Source organism: Carassius gibelio, chromosome B23, assembly GCF_023724105.1.
Source record: "Carassius gibelio isolate Cgi1373 ecotype wild population from Czech Republic chromosome B23, carGib1.2-hapl.c, whole genome shotgun sequence".
Classification (NCBI taxonomy): domain Eukaryota; kingdom Metazoa; phylum Chordata; class Actinopteri; order Cypriniformes; family Cyprinidae; genus Carassius; species Carassius gibelio.
In genome coordinates, this window is record NC_068418.1 from 14,702,987 (window position 1) to 14,720,926 (window position 17,940).

The window sequence follows — 17,940 nt, forward strand, 5'->3', positions numbered from 1 at the left end:
ACAGTTGTGCCGGTTATCTTTTTTTTTTTTTTTTTTGTAACCGTGATACTGGTTTTCTTGTTTCTTTCAATAAAAAGATCAAAATAACAACAAAAACACTGAATAGTATTACATAATAAGTAAAAAAAGGTATATATTTCTTTACCTAATTATTATTTAAATTAGTTAATACCGTTAAAGGTTAGAAAACAGACCTCACCTGTTTTGCTAGTTATTTTGTATCTCAGACAATCGTCACTTAAATTTAACTAAGCTACTGCGCTGTCGAAATGGGTAGGAATGCTTGTGAGAAAGACAGGACTATCACAGACATTCCTTTCCTTGCTTTCAGTGATGTATGGGGACAAAATGTCATTACCAAACCAGTGATTTAACTCCCTTAAACGTTTCCAGCTGGAGTGTTATTCTGCCCCAATGCTAAAAGTGTCATATGGAACTCAACCTTAGTCTGCTGGGCTTTGTGTGATGTGGTGCACCTGCTCTCTTTCCCTCTGCCTCGCTCTCTTTGCTTGCTCTCCTTCTCTTGCATTCATGCTTCAGATACACAGCTCCATGCTTTCACTTCTCTTACTCTCCTTTTTAGTGTCCACAGGACAGCAATGGGCTACAACACTTGTGATTTATATATATGTGTGTGTGTGTGTGTGTGTGTGTGTGTGTGTGTGTGTGTGAATGTTGTTGGTGATTGTGTGTCTATTTCTAAAAGCCTTTACTATATAATTAATAGTTAATTATGATTGCAGAACAATATTCAGTCATGCAATCTCAGGCAGTGTATGTGTAAAAAAGCCAACGCTTTTTGCTTGACTGTGTATTATGGACATTATAAAAATCCTGCATCAAAAACTGAATTCTGAAGAATTGCATGTTTGGTTCTTTATCGCCATCTAGTGGCAAGTCCTATCATTTGTCATTCGTAAATGAAGAAGACCTTTATGCAGCAAGGTTTTCACATTAGACCAACGGTGAGCACACGTGCATCAACATATATTTACATACAGGCCGTGTGGATTTCTTTGTATTATTGTAGAGAAAGAAGTCAAAGAAGGGTATTCAGGAAACATTTAGTTTTCTGAAAGTTTCAGAGATGTTTGTGTGTGTCTGTGTGTGTATGATTGTTTTATAATAGGCTAACTGAAAAAAAAAAAACTTGTATTGCTTTCATGCAGCATACTTAATTTACTAAACTGATTACTTGCGGAACAAAATATATATATTTTTAGATTGCATGTGCAATATGAATGTGAATGGACTCATTAAACACATTTTCAAAAGTAACGATTATCTGTCAGAACATTGGGTTGCGAAAGTAGCTATACATTTAAAAAATAGAGTATATATTTTTTAAAGCTTGAGCACAATTAAAGAACTAGAATTTACCTTAGCTTCATCTAATTTCTATACGTCTTTATATACATATTTGTTGAAGTCTTTGACCAAACAAATCGTGCCAACAAGTGTACACCGACGCCTGCACTGACCTCAAAGACATTCAAGCTACCGGTCCCTTGGGATCTGACATGCTTAGTCATGTGGAAGTATATTAACAAGCAAAGCACAGTTTGCACACAAATTAACGATGCCATTGTTAACAACAAAGCGCATCTTTCAAGTCACTTAGCGCCTGTCTGTTCTTAAAGTTGAATTCCAGTGTTTGATGCATCCCTTTCCACAATCCTAATCGTAGGTCTGGAAGTGCTTAATCATGTACAAGTTATAATTTAATGAGATTCATACTGACACGTATATGTTAGTCAGTGTGTGTTCATATGGATGAACGTGTTATAATGAATCATTATCTGATGCAAGAACGTTAGAACTATTTCAGGTGACACTTGAATATCTTTCAAATATAACATCATATTTAGAGAATTATAATTAACCTAAAGTATAAATGTTATGAAACGTGTATTGCTTTTTGAATGGTAATTATATTAAACACAATAACTAACATTGTCTATCAATTATTATTGTTAGATGTATTTGGTATTCATCAGCCTCACATTTTAAAAATGAAGACTGGCCATTTGTTGGTTATTAAATCATTTATGAGGCTCTTAATTATTTGAATATAGTTTTCCCCACTTTTTTGCAAATCGATATTTTGTTAATGGTTTTTAGAAGATACTTATGCCTTTTCGTTTGGTGCTGGTATGTTCAACTTAATGTTTTTTTTTTTTTTTTTTTTTTTTTTTTTTTTTTTGACTGTAATGAGTTTTTATTTTATATTTTTATTTGCTTTTGTTTGGTTGTTGTGGAGAGATGTTTAAGAGTTATGTTGAATTGAAACTATTAAACCGACTAAAAAACACATTATTGAAGTTGAAAAAGTCCTACAGGGAACATTATTAGTTTATCTGTACGTAGATTAAAAGGTGTTTGTTATGGTATTACAGAACAAATTAATTGGCATAATATTTGTTTTAACTGACGGAATGGGTAAACCAAGCTTTTGTTTTCGTTCATACAATGGAAAACATATTTTAGTTACACAGTTTTGGCTGTACAATATAGGCCAAGTAGGCTTTAGCAATATTTGAGAGTACATTAATGAACATAACGCACTTATCTATAGGTAATTTTATATGAGAAACAAACAAACAAACAAACAAACAAACCAAAATTATTTGTATAATTATATAATATATAATTATTATTTTATATCAACAATTGATGTTTTATTAGCTTATGACTTTTAGGCATTGTTAATAAATGGCAGTCGATTGATCGAGTGTTTTCATTGTTTTCTGCTCAAAGGCAATCTGATGAAGTGAATGAACAGCTAGGCACTCCGCGTGTGCGTGCGTGTTTGTCTTACCCTCTGCTTTTTGTGATTGGTCGAAAAAAAACTTGCTTGTTCCCCTCCATGCCCACATGAATAAAAGAAGACTGCAAGAGCCTATCGGCGCGCGCGACACCCCTCCTACACCGCGCGCTAAAGTTATCCACTTCAGCAACTCCCAACCCCTAAGCAGACTTTGTCATCCAAAACTATCAGACCTTTTAAGAAAACACTGCAAAGAATTAAGTAACCGTTGTTCACTCGAGAGCGTTTGGAGTACCCCCTCCCTGGCGCGCGCGGCTTCTTGTTCTTGCGGTAGTTATTTTGCTCATGACCCCCTCCGCACAAAACACTGTTTATCTCTGTTTGATTTTTTTGGAGGTGTCACATCCCCGCGATAGTGTGGCTGGATAACATTTTTTTTTTTATTTTCCCTTTTTTGAAAAGAGGACTTTAGAATTTTAGTCATTAAGAAAACATTCATCAACAAGTCTGGACTTGCTCTCGCAGTTTAAACATCAGCCTTACTGTGCCTCGTCCTTTATTAAAAGTAGAATGTCATCTTTACCGGGAACAGTACCGAGGATGATGCGACCGGCTCCAGGACAGAACTATCCCCGCACCGGATTCCCCTTGGAAGGTTGGTTGGACAGATGCTCGGGTACTTTGTTTTGCTGTAATTTATTGTTGTAAATAATACCAGGCCTACAGATCTCATATAGCCTAAAAGGTTTTTAAAGAGTTTGAACTGTAGCCTATATTACACTTGTGAGTACATTAAGTTCTCGACTGAATATCCTGTAGCAAATGTCCGATTGGCGAGTTTTATAATATATATATATATATATATATATATATATATATATATATATATATATATATATATATATCTATATATATATATATATATATATATATATATATATATATATATATATATATATATCGCATTTTGATGAACAGGACGCATGTGCATATATGCACCATAATAATAATAATAATAATAATAATAATAATAATAACTTTTCCAGGGCTATTTTGTTATTATTGTAGTGGTTAAAATAAAATGTATAATTCCAAAGCCTGTCCGTAATTGTAAGGTTTGTTGAACTGATAAAGTGTCGCAAGTTAATCCAAAATACACTAAAGAAAAATATTTGAACAACACCGAGTGCAGAAAAATACAAATAATGAAGCATAACGTATCCAGGCCGAGAGAACCACTCAAGAGATGTGAAAGATCTGTTAAATCATTTTAAGCATAATTGTCTGCTAAATTTTCTTTCATTAATTGACAGGAAACACAATTCTTAGCGCATCTCAAGACACCAGTAGGCTAAATGATGAACAATTTGCCAGATTCAAATACAAATTAAAACATCTTTTTTTTTTTTACATTTAGAACAATAAATGCAATTATTTATCACTGTATTTTGTAACAGTTAGACTGGTTAAACTAAAAAGTGTGGCTCTATATTTCAAAGTACCTCTGAGGTCTTTGTTTTTTGGTATTCATATAGTCAAAGATAAATTATTATCGTTATTGCTTTGAAATCCTATTTAAGGGGAAAAAATATGTAGCCTCGGCTATTAAATTGGGTAAACTGGAAGTCTGAATTTTGAGTGAATGCAAGCCAAAGTTAGATTTGATCCCCCTTTCTTCACTGCAGTTTCAACTCCTCTGGGTCAAGGTCGAGTCAATCAGCTTGGCGGAGTTTTCATCAATGGCAGGCCTTTGCCAAATCATATCCGCCACAAAATAGTTGAAATGGCTCACCACGGCATCCGTCCCTGCGTGATCTCCCGACAACTTCGCGTTTCCCACGGTTGTGTGTCCAAAATCCTCTGCCGGTATCAAGAAACTGGCTCGATCCGTCCTGGAGCAATAGGAGGAAGTAAACCCAGAGTAAGTATAGCCCATTGTTATTATTTTCATTTCTGTTGTTATCATGATGCATGATGGGTTTTTGAAGCTATTATTTTTATTTTGCAAAGCTAACTAAATGTTTAATTTTTAATAGTTTAAGAAAAGTTGAGTATTAAAAGGAAAAGGGAACACGCTACAACTTGTACTAAAATTTGTTCTCCTGTCTTTTTTCTTGTCACCCATACTTTCTATTATTTTTTTCTTTCTCTTCACATTGTCTCGCCTTTTCAATCAAACACAAAAGCAGGTGGCAACACCTGACGTGGAAAAACGAATCGAAGAATACAAGCGCGATAATCCCGGCATGTTCAGCTGGGAGATTCGGGATAAACTGCTGAAGGACGGTGTGTGTGACAGAAGTACAGTTCCCTCAGGTGAGGCCTCGTCTGGTAAGCAGCCCCCTTTTTTATCATGTCCACATCACCTATCTAGTAATTTCAATAATTTTTTATCACAATAATTTTGTATTGATGAGTTTATAATTACTACTGTTATTTTATAATAACTAGGATGTAGGCCTATTAATTATAAATTACGGATATAATTTATTGAACATACTTTATTATTATTAAACTATTATTATTATTATTATTATTATTACTAAAATATATTTATTTTGTTCACTGTCTCCTTTAATTTATTTATTTATTATACCATCAGTAAGTTCTATCAGTCGGGTTCTTCGTGCGCGATTTGGCAAAAAAGACGATGAGGACGACTGTGACAAAAAGGATGACAGCGGGGAGAAAAAAACTAAGCACAGCATTGACGGCATACTTGGAGACAAAGGTAATTCATTTTAATTTTCTTTTAATCTTATGCAGAAAAACAGCCGACTTCTTGTAGTAATCAACTTTGCGCTTGAGTTTATTGGGGGTGTTCTCTGCACGTTAATGCTTTGTGTGTCGGTGCTCGACGTCCATGCGATTTCTGTCTTTTAATCATTTGATTTAGTGTATTTATACTGGCTCTGACGGATGGTATTTAGGCCTTGATCTATTTGTACAACAGACTCATTTGACGCTGAGTAAACGGTCCCTTGAAAACGGTAACTGACAGATGACCGATGTGGCAATCAATATCAATTACAGTCCATAAGTTCAACATTGCCCGCTGGTTCTCGCGATAATTCGGCACGCTTATTCACACGTTAACAGACCTTTCCATCTGGCAACCGTTAACAAGTAACAACGTTGTAATAATATAAATAATTTTAGGTTGTTTCATTTAAAAAAAAAAATCATTTTATATAAATAATGCAATTGTCTTTATTAGCTAAATGTAATAAGTCGTGCCCAGAATATGTTAATATATCTGGAGAGAAAATCTTTAACTAAGTAAAGGACACTTTTTAAAGTAGCCTAACACTACAAAAAAAAAAAAAAAAAAAAAAAAAAAAAAAAATTCGTCGGTTGTGTGACAGTGTTTTTTTTTTCACACTTGAAGATGAACTTCAGTCCAAAGATCTCTGCTTCACTGAAGCTCTTTTGGAGCGAGGAATCTATGCTACAAAGCAAAGCCTTAAAGCAAGGCTTCGAAAGAAGGAATGAACCCTTCCTTTCACATTCAAAAATCCGTAAAGGGGGGAAAACTTTTAACAAAAGGCCAAGAGGGGAACTATAAAGAGATGAATTATTCAATACACCCTGCTGGTAGATAGTTTTGTAATATTATGGAATCGTCTGTTGGAATAGAATGAGATTTGGAGGGTGCAAAATGTTTTATTCTTGTTTGGAAATGCCCACTGCTCTTTTTGGAATCACTATTGTGTTTCTTAGCTGACGTTTAGAGAGGTGGTTTAGATGTAGGAGGTACCCTGTTCGTCTTTTACACGTATGTGATTTCAATTTTATTTTTACGAAATTCGTCGTTTCATTTATTTTGTATTATTTATATAATAATAAGTGAAACAGCACATTGATTTTGTTCAGTTTTGAAATATTGTAAATGCTTTTCTGTGTTAATAAAAAGGATGCCGATTATGCATACCTTTCTGCATTATTTAAAGCGGCTTTTAACTGTGTGCACGACTGATTTAAAATATGTGTTTTAGAACACGTTTGTGTTTGTTTGTGCTTGCGCGCGCGCGAAATTCAAAACCCTACAACCTCTGTGCACAGATTCACAGGCCAGTATTGTTATTAGATTACGGATACACAAATTGGCAATCCGTGATTAAAAAAATTCTGCCATTGCCCTAAACGCTGTGCATTAAGAATATGAATATTTCCATCCGATGAATTCATGCATATCTGCTAGGATTTATGAATAATTTGTGTAAATATCATTAATGTTTATTTACATCTCCAAATTCACTCCACATTTGTCTTACATCTTGTGAAATGTCTTTTCACATTTTAGCTTTAAGATGTCATGCAAACGAGATGGGGCTAAAATGCAATATTTTTCCAGACTTAAAAAGATTTTTCTCGGGGCTTGTTTCACTTGATCATCCAACTGGCATTTAATAATGTTAAGACTTATTAGAGTTCGTAATGAAAACGTGTCTTTTGAACAAGCGGCTGTGTTGGAGATGGGTGTAATAGCTCAGAGGCATGGTAAGAAACTTATTTATCCCCAATCAGCTCTCAGTCGCCGAGTTCCAAGCACAACGTTATTTTGAAAGGTTTTAAAGCAGATTAAATTGAGCCTTTTCTTTCTCTTCGCTTTCATCTTTAAACGACCCTCTCTGGCTAGCCTTCGGCACAACTCCATGAGATTTGACATTTTTCTCACACTTGTTCGTATATTTATTTGATAATATTGTTTTATTGTATTTTGGTCTATTTTTGTTGATTTGACGCACAAACACATGGCAAAAGAATGAGACCCCAAGCACGCCAATTGTGGAAAAATTGAGCAGTTTTGGGGTGGCACTACGCAATGAACTCGTTCAGTGAACACGCTGAAAATAAATTGTTTGGCTGGAGAAATCGAACACATTTAAACAAGAGTTATAAAAATGACTGAGGAAACTCAGAAATCGAATAAAGTGAAATATAATTTTCCTATATGTGCATTTGGCAGAGCGTTCTTTTAAGAATGCGGCAAAAGGCCAATTACATCGAGAGAATGAAAAGTGTTTGCACACGGCTAGTTCCCAGATATTTGTAGAGAAACGAAAGTTATACTGTATATTTGAGACTTTGAAATAAGCCTCGTTTGAAGAAAAGAGACCATAGGATGAGTCGGGGGACCACTTCAAACAAATCCATCTGGAATGGAGAGAGAGAGAGAAAAAGAGAGAGATTTAGTGAAAGTATGGGGAAGTTATTTAGCTATTAATATTTTTCCTCAGGCATCGAGAGTCACTCCATCTGCACTTTCTCGCAGCTATTTGGCTGGGCTGAAATTGAGGGAGACCCAAATGTTGGGAAGAGATAACACAATCATCACAGCCGCGGTCCTGCGCTCTGCATCAGTGTGTTAAACTCGGATTAACCTCCCCTTTCCCCACACTGCTACCCAACACATTTTATTGGGATTTTGGGAGATGGAGCGTTTTTGTAAAATGTTATTATTATTATTATTATCATCATCATCATCATTAATTAGCTAAATAAATCAATATTCACAGAATAAGCCTACTCATTCATATACGTTTAACTGTAGTTTATGTGCAAACATGGAGATTAATTATTCATTGTTCTTTTCACTGTATATACTATTAATTAAAAATATGTTGTAACGTGGGCACTGCTCTGTGTAAAGTTCCCGGCTGTTATTAGTCGTAGTGCTGGCTTGAATTAGAATGCGCATAATAAAACTGTTGTTAGGCAGTAATGATGGACAGTGACAATGGTGCAAATTAACAGAACAAGTCTGGCGTTTGTATAACCGATCTGTTTGCTAGGTCATCGTCTAATGATGAGACTATCCTGTGAAATATGCTAATCCAGAGATCATGACACCAGAGCGCCTGTTTAGTATCAACGGCGTTGCTTTGTAAAACATTTGCAGTGTAACTGAATTACATGCTGGTTAACTTCAGTCCTGCACTTTGCTGAGGAAATTATTTTCCAAACGTTCACCCAGGACGAAGCTCATAAAAAACTAGGCCTGCGCCAAATCCAGGTCCCTGATTCGTGGAATGAATAGAATGTCGGAAAACGTCGAAATAGTGCCCTTCTGTTTTTCCTTACATATTTTGACAGCTTTTCTTTTACAAATTCTTACACTGCTCTCTTTGAATTCGTTATGGGGTAGTTTTGACATAATAATTTTATATATCGTTGTATGTATATATATATATATATATATATATATATATATATATATATATATATATATATATATATATATATATATATATATATATATATAATATTAGGCTATATAATATTTTATCGCCTACAACAAAAATTAGCCGTAAATATTCGACTAAATGTATCTAAATATAGCGTGTCATCAGAGTCAGTCTGTAGGAATGAAATTTGACGTTAATCATTTTTAAAATGTAGAAAGATTACGTAAGCCCCTTTGAACAGAATATTAATATGCAATTATTTTCAACAGCTTTGCTGACCTGTTAACCTGGGGCGGATTCTAGATGCAATGAGGATTTTGTGTGTTTCAGATGTTTAAGGTAGAGAGGAAGAAAAAAGAAATAGAAAATAGGTGCAGAAAAGTAGAGGCGTCTGGATGAAATTGAGAGGCTTATAGTCTTTGAACATTGGGTGCTTTTTCTTATCGGAAACATTTGTGGTGACACCACGACAATGGAAGTTCATCATATTACAGGCTGCCAGTGCTGCTTTCAAGACGGCCTGTCTATTAATTAAACTATTTCTTGCCATGTGGGACAAGGACTATCTCAGTGCACATATTACTAGAACATATGCGAATGGCTTTTGGATATCTGCGTTTTTTTTTTTTTTGTTAAAGGGACAATCTTCCATTTAATTTGCCGAAATTCACACGTCCACTGCAGAAGACGTGGATGTTTTTTCTTCGCATTAAAATGAAGCTCATATCCACTTTCTTACTCACCTTATTTGTCGCCAGAAATAAAATGAAACCAAGTTTTCAGTTAAGTCCTGACAACACGTACATTAAACATACGGGATGTAAACAATTAGTTGGTCAAAAATCAATGTCATTCAGCGAGATTTGCACTGTGCAGTAGAGTGGGGGGCATCCTGTTGGACCAGAAGAACAAAACGAACAAACGACTAGGGAAAACTCCTGCTGACACCAATAAAAGTATTGGCCTCCGGGCTTCCTATGTAATGTCACAAAAGTGTTTTTGATGCCCTGGACTCACCATCGCTTAAGTGCTGTATACGTTGCCCTGTATAATTGGAAGAGCATGCACGAAACTCTTGGTGACCTTATATAAAGAAGTGGATGTTTCGTCCAGTGGTCCAACAAAGCGCTAAAAATTCCCTTTAAAGTTAGAAATCGGCAAAAGTTTTGGTTGCGAACCATTTTCTAATTTCTTTAGAAACTTGTAGCTATCTGGCACAATAGCCAATGCTTTATAGCAATAATAGGCTATATATATATAATAATATCAATAATGTATCGAATAAAAATAGAATGACTATTTTTTTTCTTTTACTTCCCAGCGACTAAAGAAACATATTTCATAACACAGAATACATACTACTACAGGACTACGGAATAAAGCACATGGAATTAATGGCAAAATGGCAATTTATATAGCATGCTTTAATTGCTCCGGTGTTCAAATTAAAGAAACAAGCAAAGACTGGCAAACGTTTAACATAGGACTCGACTTGTTGATTTTGATCTTATTGTTCGTATTGCTTTCAAACTTGCTTTAATGGCCTCTTAGGGAATACAAATATACGAAAAGAGGAGTTACCAAAGTGGAGGAGGGGGGTTGAATCTGGGGAATTGCTGCCCACTCCTTTACCATGGAGTGTTCAGTAGCCAGTCCTTAATCCTGCTTTCATTTCTGCCGACAAATGCCAAGAATCCTGTCTGGAGACCCAATGGGAGACTGATCAACTAACAAAAGGGAATCCTTCCACAAAGCAGGAGTGCCAAACGTGGTTCAGGGCACTCATAAACAGACCAAAGGAAAAGTAACCTTTTGCCGGTAGATCTTATAACGTTTTGAGCGAAAATGTTCAAACGTCTTGGTCCACATAAGTGTCTGTGCAAATGGAAATTTGCTCAGGCAGTGTTTATTCACTGCAGGTGTCGGTGTACAAATATGCTAAATAAATGCTATCATTGTAGGGTCACTGAGTAGACTAAATTAATGGAATGAGCTCTTGAAAGTGGATGTCGGAATAGCCTATATGGCCACAATTTGTGTTTGTTTGTTTTAAATTGTAACTTATCTTCTTTCATTTATTTATGTTGCATAAATACAATTTAAAAGCATGTTTATGTCTCTTTCAGTGGAATATTTTTCAGGCCGGAAGTCTGTTACTTTACACCATGTAGTAGGCTATTTGTTTTTAGTTGACTTAAAAGTTTGAAATAAAATAGCCTACTTGAATCTAAGCTGCTCTGACTAAAATCCCCTCAAGATTTGCATAATGGAGGCCATTAATTATCATTTAGCTCATTAATTATTGTAGGAACAAATCCTACCATGTGTTGTTGAAGAGTTAAGACTATGTTTCAAGGTGCACCTTTATCAGATTCATTTAAAGAGTCAAGTCCTCCATTCTTCTGTGAATTAACTTTTGTTCCTTCGGCCGTTTGCGGTTTTTGTTTGAGCAAAAATTATTCTGGTGTCTGACAGCCCTCTTTCCTGATTTAGAGATAGTCACTTCAAAAGGGAGAAAGAAAAGGGGAAAGCCAACCGTCTGTTATTTTGTGTCTCTGGCCTCTCTGTGTTGGCTATTCAGGCAAGTTGATGAACTTCTCCAAAAGTTTATTAAGAGGAGCAAAACAATGGCGTCTAAAGCCTTTATGCAGCCAAAAGAGACAGTTTATAAACTAGCTGCCATTGTTCCCCAAAGGCAGATGCATGAATACCTTTGAATGGGCTCCCTCAAACTGACACGATCAAGCTAGACAACAGCATGTTAAAAGGAACTGCCTTTCTTTTTGCTGCCCAGATTTGTATTTTTCCTGCATTAATGTACATCTGCGGTAGGAGGGTCCAAGCTGGGACAAGCTCAATCCCAGTCAATACCCAAACCCACAGCCTTTGGGCTGTTTGAAGTAAAGTCCTATGTTCTGCACGCCCTCAGTGGGCTGCAGGTGTCACAAGCCCCAGAGAAATATGGTAATCTAAGAGCAAGAGAAAAGAATCACCCTCCTTTTGACGTTTTAAACAGAGCATTTTCCAAGTGAATGACTTGAAATTGGCTGTTTGTAGGGTTTGAATTTTGTCTTAATGCAGCTTTTACAAGGGCTACCATGTAAAGGTTTAAAGTTTTCAAAATGTATGACAGGCAGTGTGTTTAATTTTGTAACTTTTAATGTCATATCTGGTTAAATACTGCAAAAATAAATAGGAAAAAATGAACTAAACTAACTAAATTAATTAAACTATGAAATAAACTACATTTTATGGCTTAATTTTCAAATGCTAATTGATGAGACAAAAAAAAATTAAAATTAAACTTTTTAATTTATTTACATTTGTCTACTAAATTCATTTGCAACATCTGCTTTTCTTCTCTGTGTCTTTTTTAAGCAGCCTTTTTACTTGTCTCTTTAAACAATCATCATATCATGTTATGTATTCAAGTCCATAATGAGTTATTTACTGAGGACCCATAAAGAGGCTAGTGAAAGTTGAAGAAGCATGCACTGCTGTCTTTCTGGCATGAGAAGCATAATTGCACTCTCCTCTGGTCCACAATGTTGACTCTGTTTAGACATGAATAAAAGCAATTTATTTTTGGCTGAAAATGTACTTGTTCCTGAATGGCTTTCACATTGCCAGCTCCAAAAACAAGTCTTTCAGAAACTGAGTACGTGTACAAACAAGTGATTTTCATGGTTTCATCATTACTGCAGTGATTTTAACAAGTGACACTTATGATAAGCTGTGGCTGATTTAGTGTTTTGTGCAGGTTGTATTTAATGAATGAGATGTAATTGAATTGATAGTGAAAATTGATTTATGCCTTCACCGCAGAACTTTGTTTACATTAGTGTAATATCCGCTAATGAATCTCTCTGGGATGAAATGACCTTTATTGTGAAAATGTAATGCACTATGAAAATATGAGATTGTTGATTTGATCGTTGAGCAATAATTTAGTCACTTGAGCTTGATTGTTCACTGGATGTTTGACACAAGATTAAAAGTCAGCACAGTAGCATAAAAGGTTTTTAACCCTCAATTTCTCATGGTGGAAGATAGATTTTCACTATATAAAGACCATGATTAGGAATAACAGGTGGCGTTTCCGTAATATGCTGCAGTCATAAAAATACCCTTAAAATTCTGTCCAGTTTTGATGACTAAAGAAGCATGGCCCAATAATCGGTAACAGTAATTAAGTGAGGAGGGAAATTGTGCCGCATCAGTCCTATGATTAGTGCCGAACAACATGGTCCAATGGCTTAAAAATCACCATCAGCCCACGCTACTTATGGCCATAAAATTTCCCATTTTATGCTCTTTAGCAGCCTCACCCCGAGATTCTTCATTAGCTTTATTTATGTGTGTGTTTTGCACTTGCACAAAGACAATAAACATGTTCCTAGAGTGTTGCAAATCAGAAATTTGCTCAGATTTTTTCCACCAACTTAAATGTTGAATGTGCAGGGCAGTGTGAGAGCTGCAGAGGGGCCAGGCAGCTGTGAGGGAGTCTATCCCGCTCCCCTCTCCCCACGCGGGCTTCAAACAGGGCACTTGTCGTACATTTTTAACTAATGGGCTTATTTATGCAGCCATTGTCAGTTTCTCTTCAGGCTACTCTTTCCACATTGACTTTTTTTCTCTCTCACCCTGCAGTATACAAAAGCAAGTGCTGCTCAGTATTTTGCATCTGTTGATATGAGATTTGCCATTTAAAAACAACTGTTCTGCAATGTTGAGTTATTACTGCCTCCATTAAATTGTGTTTACCACATTGGCACGTAAAGATATCAGGGCACCTCATTTAAGTTATAGGGTCTGCGTTTTGACAGAGCGCTCAAAGAAAAGCTTAACTCTTCTTTAAGAAGCACTACTGTATATACTACACTTTTTCTTCGTCTCTGATTATTGATCTGCTTTTCTTTTGGGAAAAAGATTATGCCTTTTTTTTTATTATTATTTATTTTCACTTTTGGCATTTGTATTTAAGCCCTAGGCTGTCCACTTAAATCTCACATTGATATATTAAGATTTATTTCCCATAAGCTAAGTCAGTAGTAAAATTGACATTCAGCATTTTTTGTTGTTTACGCAACTGTTTTATCTTGAGAAGAGACACACGCCACCGCTGTGGGAAAAGCGGATAAAGGCTTTGCATTTAATAAATGGTAGTTTGCTAAGACATAAAGCCATGATAACACAAACATCTTTGTGAGGATGGAATTAAGTTCAGCTGCAGTTTTACCCTCAGTATTTACAGGGAAGGCCTCACACAGAGAAGCGTAAAGTTTTCTGCGAATTTACTTTATTGCAGTAATGCAAGAAAACTTTTATCTGAGGCCAATGTTTCTCCCTTTGACACAATGAGTAGACAAGTGATGTTACCAGTGGCATTTTGTGTCAGAGATGCTTGTAATGTCTCTCATATGGAGCATTTAAAATTATATTTCACTTAAAAATTGAAAATGTATCTTTTTAAACCTGTATGTTTTTCCCTGTGCAACACAAATGCAGATATATGAAAGAACGTTTAAGCTGTTTTTACTTATACGTTTAAATAAAATGGACCAAAAATGATATTGTACCCCACTGACTTGGAAAAAATATCTTCTTTTGTATACCACAGAATAAAGTCATACACAATAAATGATTTTTAGATTTTGTTTTTTTTATGTCTAATTCAGTGTGTTACTTGCCCTTTCTCTGTTATTATTTGTTAAATGTTATTTATCAGTTGGAAACAACATGAGGATGAGAAAGGGATGAGAATGAGTAAATTAAATACATTTTCTGCTTATAATGTATATTGTGTGGGGCAGGTAAAATCTTTCATACAGACTTAAATGTGTTGAAGGATGAAGTATGCGCCTGTCTTTTTTCCCTCTCTGACACACACATTATAGTTTAATAAGCTATGGGCATGCTAGTTTAAATGGCTGATTTTGCCATCTTTCGCACCTTTTAGATATTTGATTAACTTCCACGGTGCTGATTGCTTTTGACCTCAATTAGCGAGATCTCAATCCCAGGAAATGAAAACTCGAATTTAAAAGAAAGAATGAGGCAGGAAGTAAACGGAAACACCTCTCTCCTTCTTCCACTGACCAAGTTAAGTCAGCACTTCCCAACAAATCGACTGCGATCTAAAATATCTTTAGGCAATTAGGGAAGAAATTCTTTAAAGATATGTGCAATATCTTTAAAGAATTTCCTCCCTAATTGCCTAAAGATATTTTAAGAACCGTTTCGAAGTCGTTCTTAAATAGCACTGCAGCGAAGTTCAGCTAATACAGCAGAACAGATGTGATCTTCACATTCATGTTCTGTGCGGATCTGATAACTTCAGCAAAACATGATTTCTTTAAAGTAGGTCTTATTATCCTAACCACTTCTCTCTTCTCTATTCGTTAGCCTATCTGTCAATAGTTATAGTTTTGTTGTCAGAACTCTTTCTCAGTCACCACATTCCAGAGCATTTGAAACCCAAGAGACACAAGCCATCCTTAGAGTTTCCCTCTCGCTGTCTCTCTGCACTGCCGCCCCCTTTTCCCTGCCATTAAATGGATTCATATTCAGGCAGAATTTTCCAGTGGCGCTTGGGCACAGAGAGTCAATATGTCAGCATTTATTGATGCCCCACAGAGCTGCACAGGGTTGTCAGGCCTCTTTTCAAGCTTAAATGGCCCCCTAAGGTGCGTCTTCTATTGGGCCTGAAAGGCCACGGAGGCCCTCGAGTCTCTCTGTTGTTTAAGGTGAGCACACTCTCACACAGGCACGGCAGACAAAAAGCCCTCTGAGCCTTCATGCAGATGACAAGACCTATACAAGAGCATCACCCATCACCTCTCCTTCACATCTTCAATCTCTTTCTCTGAAATGTTTTTGAATGCTACAAAAAGAAAGGAGGGCTAATTGTTTGTTGTGGGAGCCAAAATTACAGCGCTTTCCCTCCTTTCCCCTTCTTCAATGGTGTTCTTTTATCCCATGGAAAGAAATTAATGAACATGGAGCAGAAAGCAAGTCTAAACTTTTTTGTGTGTGTTGGTATTGTATTGTGTAATGTGTATTGATGCAAAGTAATGTTAGACAGTAAACGCTATGGAATGCATGGCTTGTAAAAATCCCTAACCATAGATATTAAACATTAGCGCAACTTTCCCATACAATCCTACACACATAAATGATTCCTAAAATGGTGTTCCTTTTTGAAGAGAGATTTAAAAATCATATTTACGATTTTTGGATTATAAGTCCGTCAAAGCAATCTGACTGACATTGAAAGAGTCATCTACTGTAAGGCCCACAATATTATGGAGACTTGACTTTGACAATCAAACTAGGAAATTAAGTTCCCTTATTTAAATTTGGGTAATTGTACTCCTTGTGGTGTTCAGTATGCCATATTTAAAAGTGATAAATTAATCCAGTCCTATACTTTAAGAACCATTAACATCCATGAAACATTCCAAAAGGTTCCTTATAGTGAAAACTGGTTCTTTAGATTTCTGAAAGGTCACACTACAAATAAAAGTTTTTTTTTTCTTTTTTTTTTTAACTCATTAATGACTTTAGGGAACCATAATGGTTCTTCTATGGCATTGCTGATACCCCCTGATGTCTGGATATTCTACCATCAATTTTGGCTCATCCTTTTTTTGGCTGAATATTCACAGTTGTCAAATTTTCAGTTCATCACTGATGGTAACACCCGGAACCACCTTGCATTGGGGAGGTGAGTTTAGCATTGGCAAACAAGCAAAATTATAGTTTTCATATCATTGCAACTCAAACACAAAAATAGTTAGGAATCAAGTGCAAATGAATGTGTAAAATAATGGACTACAATTATCTAAATAGCTAGTATTTTATACACATGGACAGAGTGTGGATATGTTTAAATGACAGTTCATTAATTGACAGTTTGAATGAGGGTCTAAACTAGTAATTTTTCTTTTTTTAATGGGACAGACACTGCTGTACCTATACTGTTGTTATCAATCTGGAGTCTCACAGATGTGCATATGTCAGAAACAAGGAGGCCAGTTGTGTGCCACATTGAAAACCAGACCCAACCTGAGTATAATGTTGTTTTGAGAGCCAACTCTGATGAAGACAAATGTTTAAATGTTTGCTACCATGCTAAGCTTAGTGGAATGTGCAGCTGTGGACGAGCACTTTACCCCAGGCCCTTTCGCTCTTTACACAGAGACTGTGGCAGGAAAGGTTAGGGGAGAGAGAGCGAGAACGAGGGAATGAAAATAAAAAGACAACACAGAAGAGAAAGCGGTCTGAATGTGGCCGTGATGATGAATATCCCATCTGCTCACAGGCTCATCGGTGATGGAAGTGGTCTAAAGGCTTATGTTGGGTGGTCATGACTCCTCTTTGGCCTCAGTCGCTCCTCACCCACAGCGGTTAATCACTGTCCGATGAGTAAATGCTCTCGGAGAGTTTTATGCCCAGCTGTCAACAAAAAGCTCAGACAGGTTGGCTGCATGAAGCAGATCTATGTGAATCTGTCTGAATGTGTTACAGCAACTCTTTTGGTTCAATTTCACCAAAGGGCTTTCAATAAAATGCATATTCGAGATATATTAGGCCAATTCTTTCCTGATTAACTGTCTTTGATGTGTAAGTGCTACAAATCAGGTTCATCCCATGGGGCACATTCACTCTTAATAACTGATGAGATTCAAAGAGACAATTTTGAGTTCCGAAAATAATAGGATTTGGGGACGCAGTGCTTGTCAGAGTTTGTTTGAAAGGAAAACATCACTCATTCGCTGTCAGATTAACTTGTTTGCTTCAAAAATCATGTTTTTTTTTATTGCATCCTTTTGATTGAGACACATTGAAACAAATTGAACAATACTGCAAACCCTGGAGGACTACATGGATAAAGGAATAAAATTCACAGGGAATTTTTTAATTGAGCTCACATTTAAGATAAAAACATTTTATCAGTCCCTTTCACTTTTCAATGGATTTAAG

The 17,940-nt window shown here is 36.0% G+C and overlaps 1 protein-coding gene across 4 annotated transcripts in view; it reads left to right on the forward strand.

The window, feature by feature from the left end:
* Window positions 1-2,909: 2,909 nt before the first annotated feature.
* The window catches only part of LOC128011115 (paired box protein Pax-7-like), a 49,931-nt gene continuing 34,900 nt past the window's right edge, over window positions 2,910-17,940 (forward strand). Inside the window, exons 1-4 of one of the 4 annotated variants that reach the window (XM_052593221.1) lie at window positions 2,910-3,422; window positions 4,453-4,688; window positions 4,957-5,098; window positions 5,370-5,498. In XM_052593221.1, the coding sequence (XP_052449181.1) occupies window positions 3,338-3,422; window positions 4,453-4,688; window positions 4,957-5,098; window positions 5,370-5,498 (592 nt within the window). In that variant the 5' untranslated portion in view covers window positions 2,910-3,337. Of the gene's footprint in view, window positions 3,423-4,452; window positions 4,689-4,953; window positions 5,099-5,369; window positions 5,499-17,940 lie in introns of all 4 variants that reach the window. The other 3 variants (XM_052593223.1, XM_052593220.1, XM_052593222.1) reach the window with 3 other exon arrangements.